A 20,473-nucleotide genomic window follows, 5' to 3' on the forward strand; every position below is an offset into this window, starting at 1 on the left:
TTCTATTGTCTCATGGCTTTTATCATTTCCCTTGAGTCTGTTATCAATCTGTTTTGTTCCTAGGCTATGTCCTTTCTCTTTGACTGCTTTTTAGATCTTATCTTTGTTTTTAGTGTTGTTCAGTTTCAATACAGTGTGTCCAGGTCTAGAATTCTTTTTATTCATCCTACCTGGTATATATTGTATTTCCTTTATTGATATATGTATTTTATAATATTCTTAGTTGTTTTTTCTTCAAATGTAGTCTTTTCTCCATTTTAAAATTCTTTCTTAGGACTCCTATTATTTACAAATTAGATCTTCTTATCCTATTGTCAATATATCTTAACCTCTATTTTGCATTATTCATCTCCCAATATTTTGGAGCTGTATTTCTAGTGGCTTTTTAATATCTACTTTCCAGTTCACTAATTCTTTCTTTGGTTTTGTTTGTCTGTTTTATCTATCCATTGAGTTTTAAAATTTCTATAGTTGATAGTTGTTATTTCTATTTGGTTCTTTTTGAAATTTACTTGGTCATTTTTGATAGTCTGGTGTTGGCTTAGTTTTGTGATGTGTATCCTTTGTTTTTTTTTTGTTACTTTATATATATTTTATCTCTTGTTTTATATGTATTATCTGGGAATTATATTTACCCAAACTACTTAGTATCTATTTGTTGCTTCTGCTGACTCTCACTCAGCATGGCTTATTTCCTGTATATTTGGGCATCTTTTATTATGACCTAATTTTTGCTTGATCTTTATTTGTGGAATCCTTGGGGTCTACACTGACGAAGGTTTTTGTGTTTTTTTGAGACAGGGTCTCACTCTGTCACCCAGGCTGGAGTGCAGTGATGCAATCATAGCTCACTGCAGCCTCAATCTCCTGGGCTCCAGCGATCCTCCCACCTCAGACTCCCAAATAGCTGAGACTACAGGCACAAGCCACCACATCTGGCTAATTTAAATTTTTTTTTTTTTTTTATAGAGTTAGGGTCTTGCCATGTTGTCCAGGCTGGTCTCAAATTCCTGGGCTCAAATGATTCTCCCACCTTGGCCTCCCATAGTGCTGGGATTACAGGTATGAGCCACTGTTGGATGCTTTTACTAAAAAAGAATTATTTAAAAAGAATTTTAGTTTGCTTCTCTTGGGAGCCAGGGATACGACTATCTGGGGTCATTTTATCCCCCTTTAGTGGCCTGGCTTAATGAAGAGTCTCAGGCTTAGCTTCTCCACCTTGTATACTGTTTATCTAATCTGTTTGATAAGTTAGGACTTCCTCATTGCCTATTACATAGTAGGTATTACAAAGGTATTTGATTAAAAACCATTGAGTAGTTCAGTGTGCCTTTAAGCTTGAAGTTATGCAGAAAGCAGAATTATTCTCATGCTACCTCATGAGAAGCTTAGGTTCAGAATGAGAAGTGATGATGAGTTGGCAGCTGAAAAGCTGTGGGAGTAAGACTCAATATTCAATTATTTAAAAAATCAATAAAGAAAAAATAATGTACATTACCTTTCCTTCCATTAGAAATTAAAAGAGTATTTTTGGCAAGAGTCAAATAGTAACCTCTTTTTTTCAAACACAGACTGGAATGTGTTTCATCCCTTTGGTCTATAAAAGTTTTTCTTTCTGGTTTCAACCAATAGACTGTACTTTATTTCCTGACTTTAAAAAGTGGCATTTACTATGTCTCCTAAAATTCCTTGCAGTTTACAATTTGCTTTTACAATGATTTCTAAAGTATTCTCAGTTATTTCATATGAGACATTTGTTAGGAGATTCAAGCCATTAACAAACTTGGTTGCTGTATGATTGGAAGAATTGGTTTCAGATTTCTGAGATTATAGAAAGAGATTCTGAGATAATGTGAGTGACCCTAAAAAGTCATTTCCATGTATCACAACTCCAAAATGTAAGAAAATCGCATATATTTTAAAATATATACTTAACCTGAAGAAGACTAAAGCTAAATACATAGGGAAACCTCTTTTTAGCTAAAGATGACCTCTGATAACAAACTTACCATTTTGCAACCTGCCAGTCAGGCAGACACTGAGTACTTGCTGTGTGCCTAACAGTATTGTGAAAGGTGCCTTATTTGAGACTTATAACTAGGAGTGAATTTTATAATCATCTGTGTAGTCTATTACAAGCATCTTAAGGACAAGAGTAAGATCTGTTCATTCTTAGGCCTTTGCCACTGTATCTGTAATTCTGCTATGAGGTTATAAGAACCAGAACTATTGGGGCAGTTAGAGAAAAAGACTAGATATTACTTAAAAGAATAAAAATAGGCTGGGCGCGGTGGCTCATGCCTGTAATCCCAGCACTGTGGGAAACCGAGGTGGGCAGTTTGCCTGAGGCCAGGAGTTCGAGACCAGCCTGGCCAACATGGTGAAACCCCGTCTCTACTAAAAATACAAAAATTAGTCAGGTGTGGTGGCACGTGCCTGTGATCCCAGCTACTTGGGAGGCTGAGGCATGGGAATCACTTGAGCACGGGAGGTAGAGGTTGCAGTGAGCCAAGATGGTGTCACTGCACTCCAACCTGGGTGATACAGCGAGACTCTGTCTCAAATAAATAAATAAATGTTAAAAAGAAGGCACACAGTTCTGGGACCTCTCTGTCTTACTAGTATGATATCTGATATAACATACGCTCTGTATACTTCCAGAACAAATTCAATTCGACAAGACTGCCCAAGTCCCTGATTTCCAGGAGATTTGGGGAGATAGAAAAGACTTACAACAAAACCATTAAACAGCAGCAGAAAGCAGTGTATTAAGTAAAAACATGTGATTCTGAAAGTACATGCCACAGAAGTTGATTGAACGAGATCACTGTGGGTTAAGGTAGAAGGAGAACCTTTCATAAGATGTTATGAGTTAATTTGGGTGGGGAGGAGGGCATTGGGGAAGAAAAATGAGAATGAGTAAAGGCAGGGAGGCAGGAAACATATTATCTTGTTGAGAAACAGAGGGAAAAATAGTCTGTCTACGGTAAAATGTTTGAGTAGGGAGTAGCTAGACATGGCACTGGCGAGGTAAGAGAGCACAGATTATGAAAGACCTTAAAATTTCAATGGACTCTAAGCTTTTTGTGGGCATATATCATGTCTGTTTTGTTCACCATGGTAACCCTAGTATCTACCCTAGAGACTGGTACATAGTATGTGTTCAATAAAATTTTGCTGGATGAATTAATTGCTTGGATGAAGACACTTTGAAATGTTGAGTCTGTATCTGGAGATTAGTGAGGACCCACTAGAGGTTTTGGAGTATAACTTCATAGTAGAACATGAACTATGTCATGTTATAAATAGAAAAATTATTCTCAAGGTAATGGGCAAAATAAACCTGGAGGGTGGGTGGTAGGGAGGCAGTGGAGGCTGGAGGCTGGATGTAGGCAGGGCAACCAGGCTATTCCTGTGATCGTGCTTTAGGTGAGAAAGGTTAAGAGTGGAATGAGGATAGTGGGAGAGGAGAGTTGTTGTGAGATTGAAGCAGCTGAATTGTGATTCACTGGCAAGTTTTCTGCCTAAAAGACAGTGAAAGAGATGTTGTCAAGATGGATAAATAATGAGTTGATTTTTGTAGTTGGCATTTGAATCTGAGAATTTCTATTCGCATTACAAATCTTTTTTCTAGTATTTCCTTTCCCACATGATCATTTGGTTGGGTTTTTTTTTTAACAATGTTCAATTATCCATCAATTATTTTTTCTGAAAGAATTATGTTCACCTATTTTTTAATATTTCTGAATTGTCAGAACTATTATACAATTCCCATCACATCAGGATGGATTTGGGCAGTGCCAACACAGAAACAACTAGAACATCTCTCTTTCTTTTCCTTCCTTCCTTCCTTTCTTTCTTTCTTTCTTTCTTTCTTTCTTTCTTTCTTTCTTTCTTTCTTTTCTTTCTTTCTTTTCTTTCTTTCTTTCTTTCTTTCTTTCTTTCTTTCTTTCTTTCTTTCTTTCTTTCTTCTTTCTTTCTCTTTTTCTCTTTCTTTTTCTTTCTTTCTTCTCTCGATGGAGTCTTGCTCTGTCACCCAGGCTGGAGTGCAGTGCCGTGATCTCGGCTCACTGCATCCTTCACCTCAAGCGATTCTCATACCTCAACCGCCCGAGTAGCTGGGATTACAAGCGCCAGTCACCAAGCCCTGCTAATTTTTTTTTTTTTTTTTTTTTTTAGTAGAGACAGTGTTTCACCATGTTGGCCAGGCTGGTTTTGAACTCCTGACCTCAAGTGATCCGTCCGCCTCAGCCTCCCAAAGTGCTGGGATTACACGAGTGAGCCACCACACCTGGCCGTAGAACATCTGTTTTGAGAGTGCACAGAGGAAGAGAGGACAGGGCGTGAGAGTGGAATCCCACCTTTTTAGTTAGAATTTCTGGATCTGGTGGCTTTTTGTTATGTTGCTTGTTGGCATCAAGCGCTAGTTGATAATCCTCCAGGGTACTAAGAGGTTTTTCTTGTATTTTTTCCTTTTTATCCTGACATAGAAAAAGGGGATTTTTTCAGAGTGGTCACCAGCCCGGCCCAGGCCCGACCCCTCAGAGTTGATGCAGTAAATCAAGTGTATGCACAGACCTGCCTTGAGTGTCTGTTGGCTCAAGACCGGGTGCTGGGTGGGGGGACCCTGACGCCCAGCGCTGACTCGAGGGTCGCTGGAGGAAAAGTCCCGCCCCATCCCACCCCGCCCATAGGCTTTCCGAGAGCCCGGCCGACTCGGAGGGGCTGGTGGGTCGGTCCCCGCGTGTGGACTGCGCGCTGAGCCCCCTCAGGCGACCGTGGTCTTCGCTCTCCTGTCAAGGGCATCACTTAGGGGAAGGAACGAACGGCCCTTTCTTGCTTTTTCTCTCTGGGACCAAAGCAGAGCGCTGGAGAGCCATTCGGAGCACCCACGTTATTTTTCCTCTTACTAAGAAGCCGGGCGGGGAGAGGGGAGGACGCAGACCCTCGTTCCTCGCGGACAGAGCCCCGCCCGGCGCCGCGGCAGAGCGGCTGCTGGACCCGGGTGGGCCCCGGCGGCTCGGGGCGGGGGAGGCGCGCCCCGCCCAGCGCGGCCGCTGGTGTCAGCGTTGCCGCGCCCGGCGGGTCCCTGCGGCCGCTACGTCCCCGCCCGTCGGCCTTGCTGCGCGGAGGGGGCGGCCAGGTGTCCTGCGGCCGGCGTCCCCGCACCGGGAGCTGGAGGGAGCCGGGGCCGGGCGGGCGCTCCGGGGCTGCCTTCCTCCCCGCGCCCTGCGGGGCTGTCCAACGCCTTCCAGCTCCGGCTCCCGCTGCCTGCACCATGTCCGCCAGAGGTGAGTGGGGACCAGGTGGGCACCGTCCACTGACCCCGGCGGGCCGAACAGGTGCGGGAGGGCGGGGGGGCTGCGACAGCCGCGCCGGCCCCAGCCCGGCCTGAAACTTTGGCAGCGGATCCCCGGGCTCGGGGCTGCCGGGGGCCGGGGACCGGGGGCAGGGGAAGGAAGCCCTCGCCCTTGACCTTGATCCCCGGATGTGGGCGAGCCCAAGGGCCAAAGTCGGCGCCCGGCTCACCTGTGCCCGCCGCGCGTCTGGGCTGGGAGGCGTGGGGGATGGGCTCGCGCTGGCTGCCCTGCCGGGAGCTGTGGAAGGGCTGGCCAGGAGGGAGGAAGAGGTATTTTTTCCTCCTTTTTAGTTACCATTTTGCAGCTCGGCTGTGGAAGAAATCCAGGGCTTGATGCAGCACGATTTAAAGCTGCAGTGCTTACACCCCATTAAAAAAAAAAAAAAGTAAATTCCCCACATGTACTCCCCTCTGCTTGAATCTCCCCTTCCACTCCCCACCCATTTTCTTTCTGGAGTAAAACAATTACTGCAGGTGAAATGGGTGGAAGAAAAAAAAATCAGAATTGCTTTTCAGGCAAGAATAAAGGGAATGTATTTCTTGCCATCTGGAGCCAGCGACGATGCTGGGGAGAGTGGGTTAGTCATAGCTCAGTGGCTGCTAGTATGAGTGAAATATTAAAGAGATCAAGTCATTGTGCAGCTTGCGAGCAATTAAAATGAAGTGAATTGGTTGCTTTGCCATAAGCATTTAAGGAAAATATTGATTATTTTTAGAAAGTGTATTTGCAAAGCAGTAAGTGCCACCCCTTTTGATACCCTGAAGGCAACCTGTAAGAGGAGTTGCAGAGTTGTTTTTTTTTTAAACTCCGAATCTTTAATCCTGCTTTTTGGAAGGAGTTTAGGAATTTGATAACATGTGTTGGATAATTAAGCGCTGCTTTTCAGAGTTCATCCTGGGGCATATAATGAATAGAGTAATCTCTATCCAGAATGTTTTAATTCCTTTTCGAGCAATCTGATCTTTGTTGATGATTGCTTTGGCGATATGGTTGGTTGGATCTGTATCTAGAAATGGGGTGGAAAGGGCTTGGTGGAATGACAGAATTTATATTGTAGATACCAGGGTGCAGAGGTGACATAAGGCTCTGAGATACTACCTGCCTATTCATGCCTAATTATTCATGTATATTAGAGAAGGAAAAAAGAGCATGGAACAGATAACACCATAAGGGACTTGGTGTGTATATGGATGGAGTCATAACAATCTCTGAACTATGTTCTAAGACTGAAGCTTTGGGTGCTGACCGCTGTCGTAAGTACCACAAGGAACATATGGAGAATATCTCTTATAAGTTGTAAATCTCTCTGAGGTCAGAGTCCACTTCTGATTCAGCTTTACAGCACCCAAACCTGTTAGTGCAGAACCTTGCACACTGTAGGGGCCAAGTAACTATGTGGAATCTTGGTATGCCCTAGGAAGCATCAAGTTTGTTAGGCCGTCACACCAATTTCATTTAGTCTCTGGCCCCTCCTATTGCAGGGTCTCTGGGGTTTATCTGAGGATGTGAAATGAAGATGGCCCCAGAGATTCTAAGGGGCTCTAAGCCCTGGAATGGGGCTGAGTTCTCAAACATTTCTTCTTCAACCCAGTTTCAAGCAGGATGATTTGGAGTCAGCTATAGACATTTCATTCAGTTGTCTTATTTCCCCTTCAAACTTCATGTTGGTAATCTTGCATTTAACAGTTAGAAGTCTGACTAATCTTGTAGAGGGAAAAATATCTATAATAATAAATATCAGTTATTGTATGTTTATTATGTGTCAGGTACTTTACATGTGTTACATTATTTAATCCTCACAATGACTCAGTCAAGTAGCTATTGTTATTACCTCTCCATTTTACAGATGAAGGAATCGAGGTTTTGAGAGATTATAAAATTAGCCTGAGCTAAGCTTGGTAAATGGCAGATCATGATTTCTACCCAAGTCTGTCTGATTCTAATCACATCCACTTTATTTTACTACTTCTGTTATTAGTCCTTCAAATATTGTAATAGACATCACAATCATTGATTTGCTAAGAAGAGAGAGAGAATGGCCTAGACATGGCATTTAAAGGAAATAGCCTTGGTAAGTAACTTGGAATTTAGAAACATCTTGGTAGGCATTTGGTAATGACAAAGTGTGGAAAACAAGGCCACTGATACTAGATGTTGTTAATTCGATATTCCTAGTTTTTTTCTTCCTATTACAGTGTTGAGAACCAGAACTTCCTAGATATTACCAAAGACTGCGGATTTTATGTCTCTTTTTATCCAGCACTTTTATTTATGTGAATTTGAAAAAAAATTCTAAAAGATTAGTAAAGTGCTTAGTAGTTACTGAGTTGAGCTTGTCTAGAAGTGTGTATATTTTTGTCATTAATTTTTATAAAAGATTTCAAAACTGTGGGCTTCACTGTGGTGTTCCGATTCCGTTATCTGCTCTTGTCTGTACTCCTGAGAGTGGAGATAAGCTTATAGGACCAGAAACTTAATGTGTCTACTTAAGTACCTAACTTATCAGTAGGAAGTCCTTTAGATCCTTGGAAAGATAAATGCTCTTGATTTTTAAAATGATCTCTACTTATTTGTAATTTCTAGGCTTGTAGGTTATGGTAGGAATACAATTTTTTTTTTTTTTTTTTTTTTTTTTTAGAGAGGGAGTCTCGCTCTGTCGCCCAGGCTGGAGTGCAGTGGCACGATCTTGGCTCACTGCAAGCTCTGCCTCCTGGGTTTGCACCATTCTCCTGCCTCAGCCTCCCTGGTAGCTGGGACTGCAGGCACCCGCCACCACGCCCGGCTAATTTTTGTATTTTTTTTTAGTAGAGACGGGGTTTCACCGCGTTAGCCAGGATGGTCTTGATCTCCTGACCTCGTGATCCACCCGCCTCGGCCTTCCAAAGTGCAGGGATTACAGGCGTGAGCCACCGCGCCCGGCCTTTTTTTTTTTTTAATAGTTGAAAATGGCCCGGTGCAGTGGCTCACACCTTTAATCCTATCACTTTGGGAGGCCGAGACGGGTGGAACAGGAGGTTAGGAGTTTGAGACCAGCCTGGCCAATATGGTGAAACCACATCTCTACTAAAAATACAAAAATTAGCTGGGCATGGTGGCGCATGCCTGTAGTCCCAGCTACTCAAGAGACTGAGGCAGGAGAATAGCTTGAACCCAGGGGGCGGAGGTTGCAGTGAGCTGAGATTATGCCAGACAGAGCGAGACTCCATCTCAAAAAAAAAAACAGAAAAGAAAAAAGTTGAAAACAGCCCCCCTTAAGGGGGCACAGAAGGGAGACAGGGGCTGGGGCTGCCTACCTCAGTCCCATTTGCTTGACTTACTTGTACTTGTGTCTCAGGTGTGCTGTCTGCCTGCTTGTGAGGTTCCCCTGTTCAAGCCTTTGGTGGGATCATGTGTTTGGGGGCCTTGTGGGAGGTCAGCTGCACTAGCTGCCCATGGCTGGGCAGGACATTTCCCAGCAAGGGCCAGAGGAGTTACTGTGTTTTCAGTCAGAATCGAATGTCAGAGCCAGCCAGCAGGGCTTCATCCTCTTGGGGATAACTCTGCTTAGCAGATCAGGTCCTGGATAACTTGCTTGTATTTTTTTAATTAAATGTCCCTGGTTGGTTTAAAAAAAGGAAAAGAAAACAATGAAATCCATTGGCCGGGTGCGGCGGCTCACGCCTGTAATCCTAGAACTTTAGGAGGCTGAGGCGGATGGATCACTTGAGGCCAGGAGTTCAAGACCAGCCTGGCCAACATGGTGAAACCCCATCACTCTTAAAAATACAAAAATTAGCCGGGCATGGTGGCGCATGCCTGTAATCCCAGATACTCGGGAGGCTGAGGCACGAGAATCACTGATATTGCGCCTTTGCACTCCAGCTTGGGTGACAGCCTGAGACTCTATCTCAAGCAAACAAACAAATAAATCAATTGAATCTCATAAGAAAAGCAACTTTATTTTTAAAATTTTCAGAGAAAAGTATTAAAATCCAGTTTTCTATTCAAACTAACAATTAAAAGCATTCTTTAGTTTTATGATAGAGCAAGCTAAGACATTCCCATCTTGTGGTATTTTAGGATACTCTCATCAAAGACTTGTAACTTGGGTTGTATTTTTCCACTAGAGACCAAAATGGATCCATTGTATTTTGATTTTTGAATTACCAGCTAGAGGAAATTATAACACTTAGAATAGAGTTTCCACACCTGGGGAGAATTGTCTAGGCAACCTTTTAAAAATATAGATTCCCAGGCCTCATTCCAGATCTAATGGTTTCTAAACACTAAAGATAGAGTCCCAAAAAATGTGAAAAGTGATTCTAAGGACCATTAGATTACAGTGGTGTCCCATTATGGCAGGATCATAAGACTCATCTGAAGTATTTATCAAAGGTACTGATACAAAGCCTCTGCTTCAGAGCTACTAAATCAGAATATTCAGGTTAGGCCTGGGCATCTGCATTTTTAATAAGCCCCAGTTAATTCTTATGTATAGGCAGACTTGGAAGCCATTGAGTTAGAGCTTATTTTCTCTAATGCAGGGTCTGGATCATCCTGCATGCTTTCAAAAAAGCTATTTTTAAGTTCTAAAAGTAATATATTAAAATCCACTATCAGGTTGGGTACAGTGGTTCATGCCTCTAATCCCAGCACTTTGGGAGGCCAAGGCAGCTTGAGGCTAGGGTTCAAGACCCGCCTGGCCAGCATGGTGAAACCCCATATCTACTAAAAAAAAAGTACAAAACTTAGGTGGCATGGCGTTGTGCACCTGTAGTCCCAGCTACTTGGGGGCTGAGGCAGGAGAATTGCTTGAACCTGGGATGTGGAGGTTGCAGTGAGCCAAGATCATGTCACTGCACTCCAGCCTGGTCAACTGTCTCAAAAAAAAAAAAATCACTATCAATGTATTAATACAACAAAACTATGTTAACATACCTATATAATAAAATATTAAATTATAAATTAATACAGTATATTTAAATTCAAACAGGCTGGAATTATACAAAGTTAAAAATGAAAATCTCCTATTTTCTCCCTTCCTATCAAATCCTCAGAATTAATGGCAAACAGTGCATCCCATAAACCCTTCCAGACAATTTCCTATCTGGTTAGCTTTCGGTCCAATTCAATAAATCGTAAATACATACACCATGTAAGACACATGCAGAAAACAAGCACTTTACAAATAAGCAATCACTTGATGAAACTGCTGGCTTTTCAGAAGCTTGAGTCATGAGGAAAAAGGCCCAGGTGTGTGTGGATAGATTCCATTGCACTGGCAGGGAAATAACTCATGTGTGCTGTCGAAATCTTAGACCAGTTTTGCTAACGTTGTTTTCAGAATTTCCACAAAATTGGAAGCAACCTAACTGCTCATCCACTGGGGGAATGAGTGACCAGATTGTGGTGCATACATGTGGACTATTACACAGTTATTAGAAAGAGTGAGTGAGACCCATATGCACTGGTCTGGAGGGATGGCCATGATACACTGTTAAGTGAAAAGAGTGTGTTTTAGAATAAAATCTATGTCATATATGATCCCAGTTTTGTAAATTGAGAAAAATCCCTATGTGTGCATATGTGTGTGTTCCACGAGCAGAGAAAAAATCATAGAACAATGCATAACAAGCATTTAGCAGTGGCTACCTCAAAGGTAAGGGTGAGGAGGGGAGGTGGTTGGCTTTTCTTTGGCTTTATCTTTATGTGGTTTGGTAGTAAGTAAGAACAGGTTTAATAGATTGAGAGAAAAATCCAATAAAGGAAAAATGTCCACTTAATCCCTACTCATTCATTTCACTTACTGGAGTCAGGGACATAGATTTTTATTCATTTATCTGATGAACATTTATTGAATACTTGTTACATGCCAGCAATTAGTTAATAAGGCTCAGTATATACCCTCAAGGAGCTCACAGTTTTATGGGGAAGACAAATACACACATATTTATAAAAGGATATCCTGGCCAGGCACGGTGGCTCACGCCTGTAATCCCAGCACTTTGGGAGGCTGAGGCGGGTGGTTCACGAGGTCAGGCGATCGAGACCATCCTGGCCAACACAGTGAAACCCCGTCTCTACTAAAAATAAAATACAAAAAATTAGCTGGGCGTGGTGGTGGGCGCCTGTAGTTTCAGCTGCGCGGGAAGCTGAGGCAGGAGAATGGCGTGAACCCGGGAGGTGGAGCTTGTAGTGAGTGGAGATGTGCTACTGCACTCCAGCCTGGGTGACAGAGTAAGACTCTGTCTCAAAAAAAAAAAAAAAAAAAAAAAGGATGTCCTGAGTGGAGAGAGCAAGCGAGAGCGAAAGAGAGCATATGGGATAGAGAGAGAATTATGGTAATACCAAAGAGTGGTATTGAGTTAGCTAGCTGTGGGCGTGACAACCATATCAGGTGAGCCTTCTTAAAGAAAGTAGAGTTGTTTTCTTGGAGAATGAGTTGGACTTAGCCAGGTGAAAAAGAATAGGATGGAGGGAAGGCCTTTCCAAGGAAAAGGGTATGAAAAGAAGTAGCATGGTGAGCACTGAACCTAGGAAGCCTGTTGCTGCCAGATGACATGTTTTTCAGGGAGAGGAGAACCAGACCTCAGTGGAGTTGGGAGGTGGAGAGGGCACTTTGGGGAAAGGCTGAGGATGTAGGGATTTTCACTGACAAGGGCTTGCAGTTCCAGAGCACAGTGGAAGGTTGTCAGTGGTGAGAGATGTGCAGCGGGAAGGAAGAAACAGGGCAGAAAGGGATGAGAAGGGAGAGGAGGCCTCTGTCCTTCCCATGGCTGAGACTGCAGGAATGAAAGAGAGGGTCGTGCATGACAAGTTTGAAATGTCCTAACTTTGGCATGAGGAATTTGGTTGCAGACTGAGCCGAGAACCTGGGCAGTAGCAAGCTGGGGCAGAGAGGTGACAGGGGCTGCCATCTGCTTCCTCGAGTAGCAGCAAAGCTGTCTGCTAAGCATGGCTTGTTCATGGGGTTGGGGCCAGGGTTAGAATGTGGGCGGAGGGACAATAGGAGTCAGAACCACACTTTTTTTTTTTTTTTGCCGATTTCTTGAGCTTTGACGCCTATAGCAGGGCTTAAAATGTATTTGCTAGTTGATAAATGGGAGACTTCTCCTTCATTTCATCTTTCTTCTCTCTTACTTCTGCCCACCACTCTGGGCCTCTTGTCCCAAGCATCACTCTAGCTTTATCAGTTTCTTTCATGGTGATATTGTAAAGATTAGTGTACTAAGAGTTCTTATTTACTGTGATATGGGGGCCATTTTTCTGGCCTGTATCAACTACAGTTTCTCCTCTCTTTGAGTTACAGGGCTCCCAAGCAGTTTATTAAATTGAGGAAAGGAGAAACTATCTTTGAAAGCCAAGTTTAGCCATTATTAGATTTAGTATTTAATATCAAAACAGCAAAACACTACATTTCCTGGAAGTTCTTTTTTGCATTTAAAATAAATGGTTCTGATTCAATAAACAGATTTTTTTTACATGAGAGAGATCATTTTGGACATCAATATCTCACATGTGGGAGTGTCATATGTTTCAGCAAAGATTTTCAGAAGGTTGAATTGTTCCCACATTGTATCTGTGAACTGCATTATGTTTTGTTTTGTTTTTTTTTTTAATTTTTGGGAACTTGTGTAGACAAGCTTGAGTTAATCACACTTCTCAGATAATGGTTTACTATCATTGTCAGTCCATCAGGCCCTGCTGTGGTCTAATATATTGATTATTTTATCTCCATTATTTAATTTCATTACCTTTTCGCCATAGGCAACTATTCTTATACATTTGATGTATGTGTCCTTGAATTTGTAGTAAAACCAATTCTTGGACCAGTTCTTGAGCCATAAGCACTAAGTCAGTGTGTGTGTGTGTGTGTGTGTGTGTGTGTGTGAAGGAGAAATTTTCTTCTTATTGAGAATGGAATAGAAGGCAGTGGGATTGTAATTTATGTTAGATATAAAAGAGAGTTGACAATTAAGAAAAGATATGCTTTCTCTCTTCCCTCCTCCCCAAAACAGAACTGGCAACCATATATCTGAAAATATCTTAACAGCAAGCAAGACAACAATATAATAGACAGTGTTGAACTCTTAATCTGTCACCCTTTCTCACCGAGATTCAATCAGCTAGTATTTATTGAACCTCTCTCCTGCAGCATCCAGATTAATTTCAAATCCTGTCTATTCCTGGGCTGAGGATGCTAATATACTAATTAATGAAGTCATTTAACAAATAGTTATTGAGCCCTCTGCAGTAAGGATTGTCATGGTTTTTGGGTGGAAAAATATTAAAGGACATTAGAATTTGTGGTTAATTGAGGTTAGGACAAATGGGCTGATCGACATTTATGGCTCACATTTAAGTATATATTTACATATACTATATAAGTTATAATTCCACCTGGGATGCTTCTATCTAGGACAAATGTTAAACCTGCTGGGATGTGGGGACAATAGGTGTACACTGGGGCTATCCTAGGAAAATTGAGACTGTGGCCTTTCTAACTGGTAGTGTTTCTAGCCAACATGACTTACGGTGTCAGTGTATTCCTTGGCCTTAAAAGATCGACTTTTGATCAATAGCTGAATATCTGCCTGTAGTATTAGCTACTTTGTAGATTATCTACCTCAAAATTTAAACTTAAATCTTGGGCTGCCTATTTTGTCCCCTTCAATTCAGCACATTTTTGGGCTATTTTCCCAAATGGCAAGTTGGTGTGCTGAGGTATAATTACTATCAGAGACTAACAACATTTAGCATAAAGTCATATCAAAATAAAATTTTAGAATATTTGTTTTTTATTTCTTAGGTAATTCACATGATGATTTTATTCTATTGGGTTAAATTATCCAGATACAACTATTATGGGAAGGAAATGCTTAGTGCCTTTGGGACCTTCATTATCACGGGACAGGCTCTATTTTTTCTGGTTAATATAGTTTCACATAAGCTTTAAAATGTATAGTTTGGTTCACCTGTGGTTATCTTTGGACTCACAACATACTTGATTTTATGCCAATGTGCTAGAGATTTATCTTTTCCAGCATATTGTATGATTTTAATGGGAAATTTATCTAATTTGCATTTACCACTATAAGGAAATTGCCTGTTAAAAAATTAGTTTTGGATGGTAAATCCTTATTTAGTAGATGAACCTGTAAAAGCCTTTGTATTATTGAACCCTGCATTAAAATAAAAAAGCAGGAGTTGTGGGTCAAGCATGCAAAAATGATTTGCTGATTGATTGGAAATCATGTTGTTTTAGTTTTAGTACTTTGTTAGATAATTTTTATAGGCTTGCTTGTAGGAGGAAGAGCTGAACATGCATAATTATTATTATTCGTGTTTTAAGTAAACACAGTCCTTTCTTCTGTATGATGTGTTCTTTCTCCAGCTCTTTAACATTATTACTTTTGAGAATAATATTAGATGATGTATGTATAAATGAAGAAACTTTACCTGTGTTAGGGTCAATTTTTAAATAGTTATTCCTAAGAAAAATATCACATAATATATTTTTACTTTAGGCTGTGTCCAGGGTCTTTACTGATACTTTTCTTTCTCAACTTATTGGGAATTCATTTAAAAAACATCCACAACAGGGAAGCCACCAGAGAACTGAATGGTAACAATGAAGGGAAATGAGGACAATGAGGTAAACAGCTATTTCTGGCTTTTAGCTCCAAATAGGAATGAACAGAAGGAGAGGAGTCCCAGAGTCTGGGGGAAGGAGGGAGGGGACAGAGCCATAATTTTTAAAAGTCAAAAAAACGTAGAAAAGAGGTTTGGGGTTGGCAATCTCTAATGGATTCCAGGGAGAATTTTTTTGTTCTTGTTGTTCTGGTGTAAAACAAAGGAATCTTTATTTTGAATCACTTAAGCACTGAGTGAGTAATGAGCATGGGCATCAAGGATGGGTGAGTTTTTTTCACCAGTTCCTTGTGACTACTTATTTTAGGAGAATCTATTCTGTGGCTAGATGCTTTATATAAACTGTAGAATTGTAGTTGGCAAGAATGTATTCATTTCTTCAGTTATTCCATAAGTATGAGTTGAACACCTACTAAGTGGTCTAGGTGTTGGAATGTGATGACCACTTACCATATAAACATATGATACATGGTGTAAAGTACTGTGAAAAAAAATTAAAAAATAAATGGAGAATATTAGAGAGGTGAGAGGGTGGGGAAGGTGCTATTGCATATGGGGCGTTAATGGAAGGCTTCTTTGATAAAGCTACATTTCAGCAGAGACCTGAAGGAAGTGAGGGGTCACAAAGATATCTGGTAAAGAGTTTTTTAGGCAGTGAGATGAGCAATTCCAAGGACCTGAGAGCTGTCAGGACCAGCAGGCAGGCTTGTGTGGCTGGATCAGAGAGTAGGGAGAGGGATGGAGATGAAGTCAGAGAGGTAGCTGGGGGAAGGAGGGTGTCCAGCTGGTCCTTGAGACTGCTGTTATGATTTGAGTTCTTCCCAGAGTTAGACTGAGTGAGTTAGGTGAAAGTTCTGAGCAGAGTTGTGACATGATTTGATGTAGTTTAAAAGGATCATTCAGTCAACATGTAGATGGTAAGGCAAGGGTGGAAGCAAGAAGACCAGTTAGGAGGCTACTCTAATGGTCAAGATAAGAGAAGATGGTGGCTTGGACCAAATGGGAGGAGAGGAGGTGCTGAGAAGTTACTGGATTCTGGAAATGTTTCTAAGGAATTGCTTAGAGAACTTGCTAATGAGTTGGCAACATGAAGTAGAAGAAAGAGGGGAATCTTAGATCTCTCCAATTCTTTCAGCAACTGGGAGGATAGCATGTCATTTCTTGCAATGAGGAAGAGTATGCAGGTTTGGGGAGGAAATCAAGTATTTTGGACATTTGAAATGTCTCTTAGCCTTCTATGAAAATATTTATTATGCCTATTTTACAGATGAGAAAATGAGACATAAAGAAATGAAGAAACTTGCCTAAAATCATCATCTAGCTAATAAATGGTTGACTCAGGATTTAAATTCAGGTCTTGTTCATGCCAGAGGATGCTCTATTTACTGTTACAATGCTGCCTCTTTACATTCAACTGCAGTACATACCAGGAAAAGAATCTATCTATTTTTCATTTCTTAATTATTTATGGTTTCTCATTATGGGATAATTTTCTGCATTTTTAAACATGGCTTATGTTTAAGGAAGAAAAAGTAAACCATAATCACATTATTCCAAATTATACCATTTATCAACATTATCATTGTTAGCACTGCAAAAACACTACTGAAATATGAAGAAGCATGCTCTATGATTATGGCACTGAGTGCTTGGTATGAGCCAGGCTCAGGGGATCCTAGCTCCTTTCCTTATAGAGTTCCCAGAGTAATGAAGGTGAGAGACCTGTCTGCAGAAGTTGCACTACAACGTGACCAGTGGCATGATGGTGTTACATACAAGATGTTCAGGAGAACAGAGGAAGATACCAGTGCATCCTGATTGGATATGGGGCCAAGGAAGACTTTACAAAGCAAGTGATATTTAAATAGGGCCTTGAAGAACAAGTGGAATTTGCCAAATGGAGAAGTGGTTGAAAAGTATTCTAAGCACAGGAAATGGTGCTTGGAAATTTTTGAATTTACAAAATGGTAATTAAATATATTAAACATTAAGAATAAAACATCTGAAGTTAAATGTAACATGCAGACACAATATGAGGAAGAATTTTAAACTCTACTGAGAAACGTAAAAGATTCAAGTCATTGGAGAGACATACTAGGCTCTTGGATAATAAGACACAATATCGTAAAAATGTTCATCTCCCCTAAATCTCGGCATAAAAGAAATAAAATTGCAGTTAAAATGGCAACAAGGTCTGTTTTAGGGACATGGCAAAATGATACTATTTTTCATTTTGCAAAATGAAATATATGAAATCCAAAAACAAAGTGTAATTAAGGGAGATTAGGCCTATCAGATCTTAAAAAGCAATATGAAACTATATTAATTAAAAGAGTTTAGTGTTGGAAAAAATTAGACAGAGTAATGTCTAGTTATAGTGAACAAATGTGCATAGGATTTATTTATAGTAAAGGTAGCATTTAAAAATCAGTGTGAGAACAAAGATCCCCAGTAATTGATGTTGGAGCAACTAGCTAACTATTTAGAAAAGATAAATCTAGATCCTTTTCTTACTTCTTTTAGAACACACACACACACACACACACACACACTCACAAACACACTCACAATTCGTATGGATTAAATAATTAAGTATTTAATAAATGGATTTAATCCTATGGATTAAATAATTAAGTATAATAAATGAAACAATAGAAATCCTAGAAAAAAAATGGGTGAATTTATAACTGAGAGTGTCCCGACCTTCTAAACAGGATACAAAGCCTGAAAGTCATGAAATAAAAAGTAGATACATTTAACTATGCAAAAATAAGACTTCTCTGTGGTTAAAAAATACCACATTCAGCATTCTGGCTTGTGATTCTCACAAGGCCCCAGCAGAGCTGGCTTGAACCTGGCCACCTGCCCCAGGACAGTTAGGTCAGCAAATAACAGAGCAGAGCCAGAGACAGGTGTGGGATATGACTAAGGTGCCTTCAGAAAGCTCGGCAGATAATTGGACCGATAATGTCATGACATACCTGAGGACCTCACTGAAGTTTTACTCTCTGCACAAAGCCGGCTAGACAAGTACTGAGGGTGGTGTTCACTCATTCATGCCACAAACACATAGAGCTTTTCTTATTATTTTTCATTCCACAACCGGGAGAGCTTTTAGCACCACATGCATGAGGCACAGGAATGAGTGAGGTATAGTCCCTGCCTCAGAGAGTCCATATTGGACCTCCGCTTGGTATCTAGAATATTCAGAATTGGAAGGCCGTAGTCACTCCTGTTTTTTTCCTGCCTTCTAGAACATCAGTCCCCAACCTTTTTGGCACCAGGGACTGGTTTCGTGGAAGACAGTTTTTCCATGCACTGTGGTTGGGGAGGAATGGTTTCAGGATGAAACTGTCCCACCTCAGGAGATCATCAGGCATTAGATGTTCATAGGGAGCCCAACCCAGATCCTTCGCATGCACAGTTCACGGTAGGGTTTGCGTTCCCAGGAGAATCTGTTGCCGCTGATCTGACAGGAGGTGGCGCTCAGGCGGTAATGCTCGCTTGCCTGCTGCTCACCTCCTGCTGTGCGGCCCAGTTCCTAACAGGCCATGGACTGGCACCAGTCCGTGGCCCAGGGGCTGGGGACCCCTGTTCTAGAACATTCACACTCCTTAGGGTAGTCTGGCCTGAGGTTTTTGGACAACTGTAGGAATAACCTGCAGTTCTTAGTCATTTGCTGTCACCACTCAGGAATGACACTGTCACACCTTTACCATAGGAAAAAAACGGGATGCAGTGAGTGTGCTCTGCTCCTGGAAACTTGAAATGGACTGCCTGTCGGAAAGGAGGATAAAGAATCACTCGGGGCTGGACTAGACCTGGCAGCTTAATGAACTCGTTTATCTCAACCTTTTCTCTTTTCATAGCAAAGCTGCCTACAGTGATAAACACTAAAAGAAGGTATTTATGTGCTGGTGTTCAGAACATTTGATTTCAGTGAGCATTTTTATTAGTGTTTCTTGGAGATTAGCCTGCCCTGATTCTCTGAATTCCTTTGATTACATCAGAGCCTTGCTTTGGAGGCAACCTTTCCCCCTGATTCACTGCTAATAAACACACTTTGAACTTGGTCGTTGGACTCTGTTCTTCCTCTGATAACTACATTTCTTCCCACCGAAACTTTTTCATGTTAGCATCCAGCACACTGAACTGTAGGAGACATCTGTCTAGGTGGCCCCAGCCATGTCTAGACTGCATTCTGTGAAGCCAGGGACCAAATATTACATGTGTATTTCCAGATCCTTGTCCTGAAATGGAGTAGATATTTAATAAGCAATTATTGAAAGAATTGGGAGGAGAAAGGTTGCCATGTAAGAAATTCACAGTTTGCTGGAGTAGAAAGATTTATGCAAAGGGTGAAGGGGGTAGAATAGAAGGTACAGTCTACAAATTTCTCCGTTGTTTCAGTTGAATTCTGCTAAGTTAGACATGACCTAGAAGTTCATTTCCTTATAGGTTTGTGCTCTTAAAACTGACCAGTGGGCTGGGCACAGTGGCTCACGCCTGTAATCCCAGCACTTTGGAAGGCCAAGGCAGGCAGATCACTTGAGGTCAGGAGTTTGAGACCAGCCTGGCCAGTGGTGAAACTCTGCCTCTACTAAAAATACAAAAAAATTAGCCAAGCCTAGTGGCGTGTGCCTATAGTCCCAGCTACTCGGGAGGCTGAGACAGGAGAATCACTTGAACCTGGGAGGTGGAAGTTGCAGTGAGCCAAGATTGTGCCATTGCAATCCAGCCTGGGCTACAGAGCATGACTCCATCTCATCTCAAAAAACAAAACAAACAAACAAAAAAAACAAACTGACCAGAGAAACAGTTGTGTTTTTTCAGCTTGGACAATGCAGGTTCTAACCTTGTTCGTTGTGTTCGTTGGTGGGCTGGGTTCTTTATCCAAGTAGAAATTTGTAATAAGCACTGTTAAAAAGTTTCTGGAGATTCCATGTACAGAAAAGTTATGAATATACAATATAAGTAGAAAATGAATCCATTTATCTATCTATAAAACTACTATCTCCTAACCCACCTACTGAAAAGAAAAAAAAACTGCTTTGCCTTTTCACATATATGTTGAGATCTTTCTATATTAGTATGTGCAGACATCGCTCATGTTTTATGACTGCATAACGTTCAATCACATGGCTATAGCATACCTGATTTAATAGTCCCTTATTGATAGATTCTTTGCTCATTTGTTTTTATAGACAATGCTGTACTGAATGTCTTTGTGCATATATCTTGAGGTTTTTAGAGCATAGCTGTAAGTATTAGTCTGTAACTTTTAATGAGCTTTACTGGTGGTTCAGAAATAATGGAAAGAGCATGGTGCACAAAATTCCTCAAACGCCCCTCTATGGCTGTCTTGCCCTACGCTCTTTTCGTGTGCCATCTCCTGTTTTGCTCCCAAGCAGTCTCTGCCTTGCTGGGAGCAGCTTATTTCTCGAGCACTATAAAATATTATAGATGATTCCTTTGTTTTTACC

General features: G+C 41.3%; 1 protein-coding gene across 1 annotated transcript in view; it reads left to right on the forward strand.

The window, feature by feature from the left end:
* The window catches only part of LOC134733636 (uncharacterized), a 46,114-nt gene that overhangs the window by 18,013 nt on the left and 7,628 nt on the right, over window positions 1-20,473 (forward strand). Inside the window, exon 3 of the mRNA XM_063624019.1 lies at window positions 4,651-5,291. Within this exon, the coding sequence (XP_063480089.1) occupies window positions 4,651-5,291 (641 nt within the window). The remainder of the gene's footprint in view (window positions 1-4,650; window positions 5,292-20,473) is intronic.

This window comes from Symphalangus syndactylus, chromosome 2 (genome assembly GCF_028878055.3).
Source record: "Symphalangus syndactylus isolate Jambi chromosome 2, NHGRI_mSymSyn1-v2.1_pri, whole genome shotgun sequence".
In the NCBI taxonomy this organism is placed as follows: domain Eukaryota; kingdom Metazoa; phylum Chordata; class Mammalia; order Primates; family Hylobatidae; genus Symphalangus; species Symphalangus syndactylus.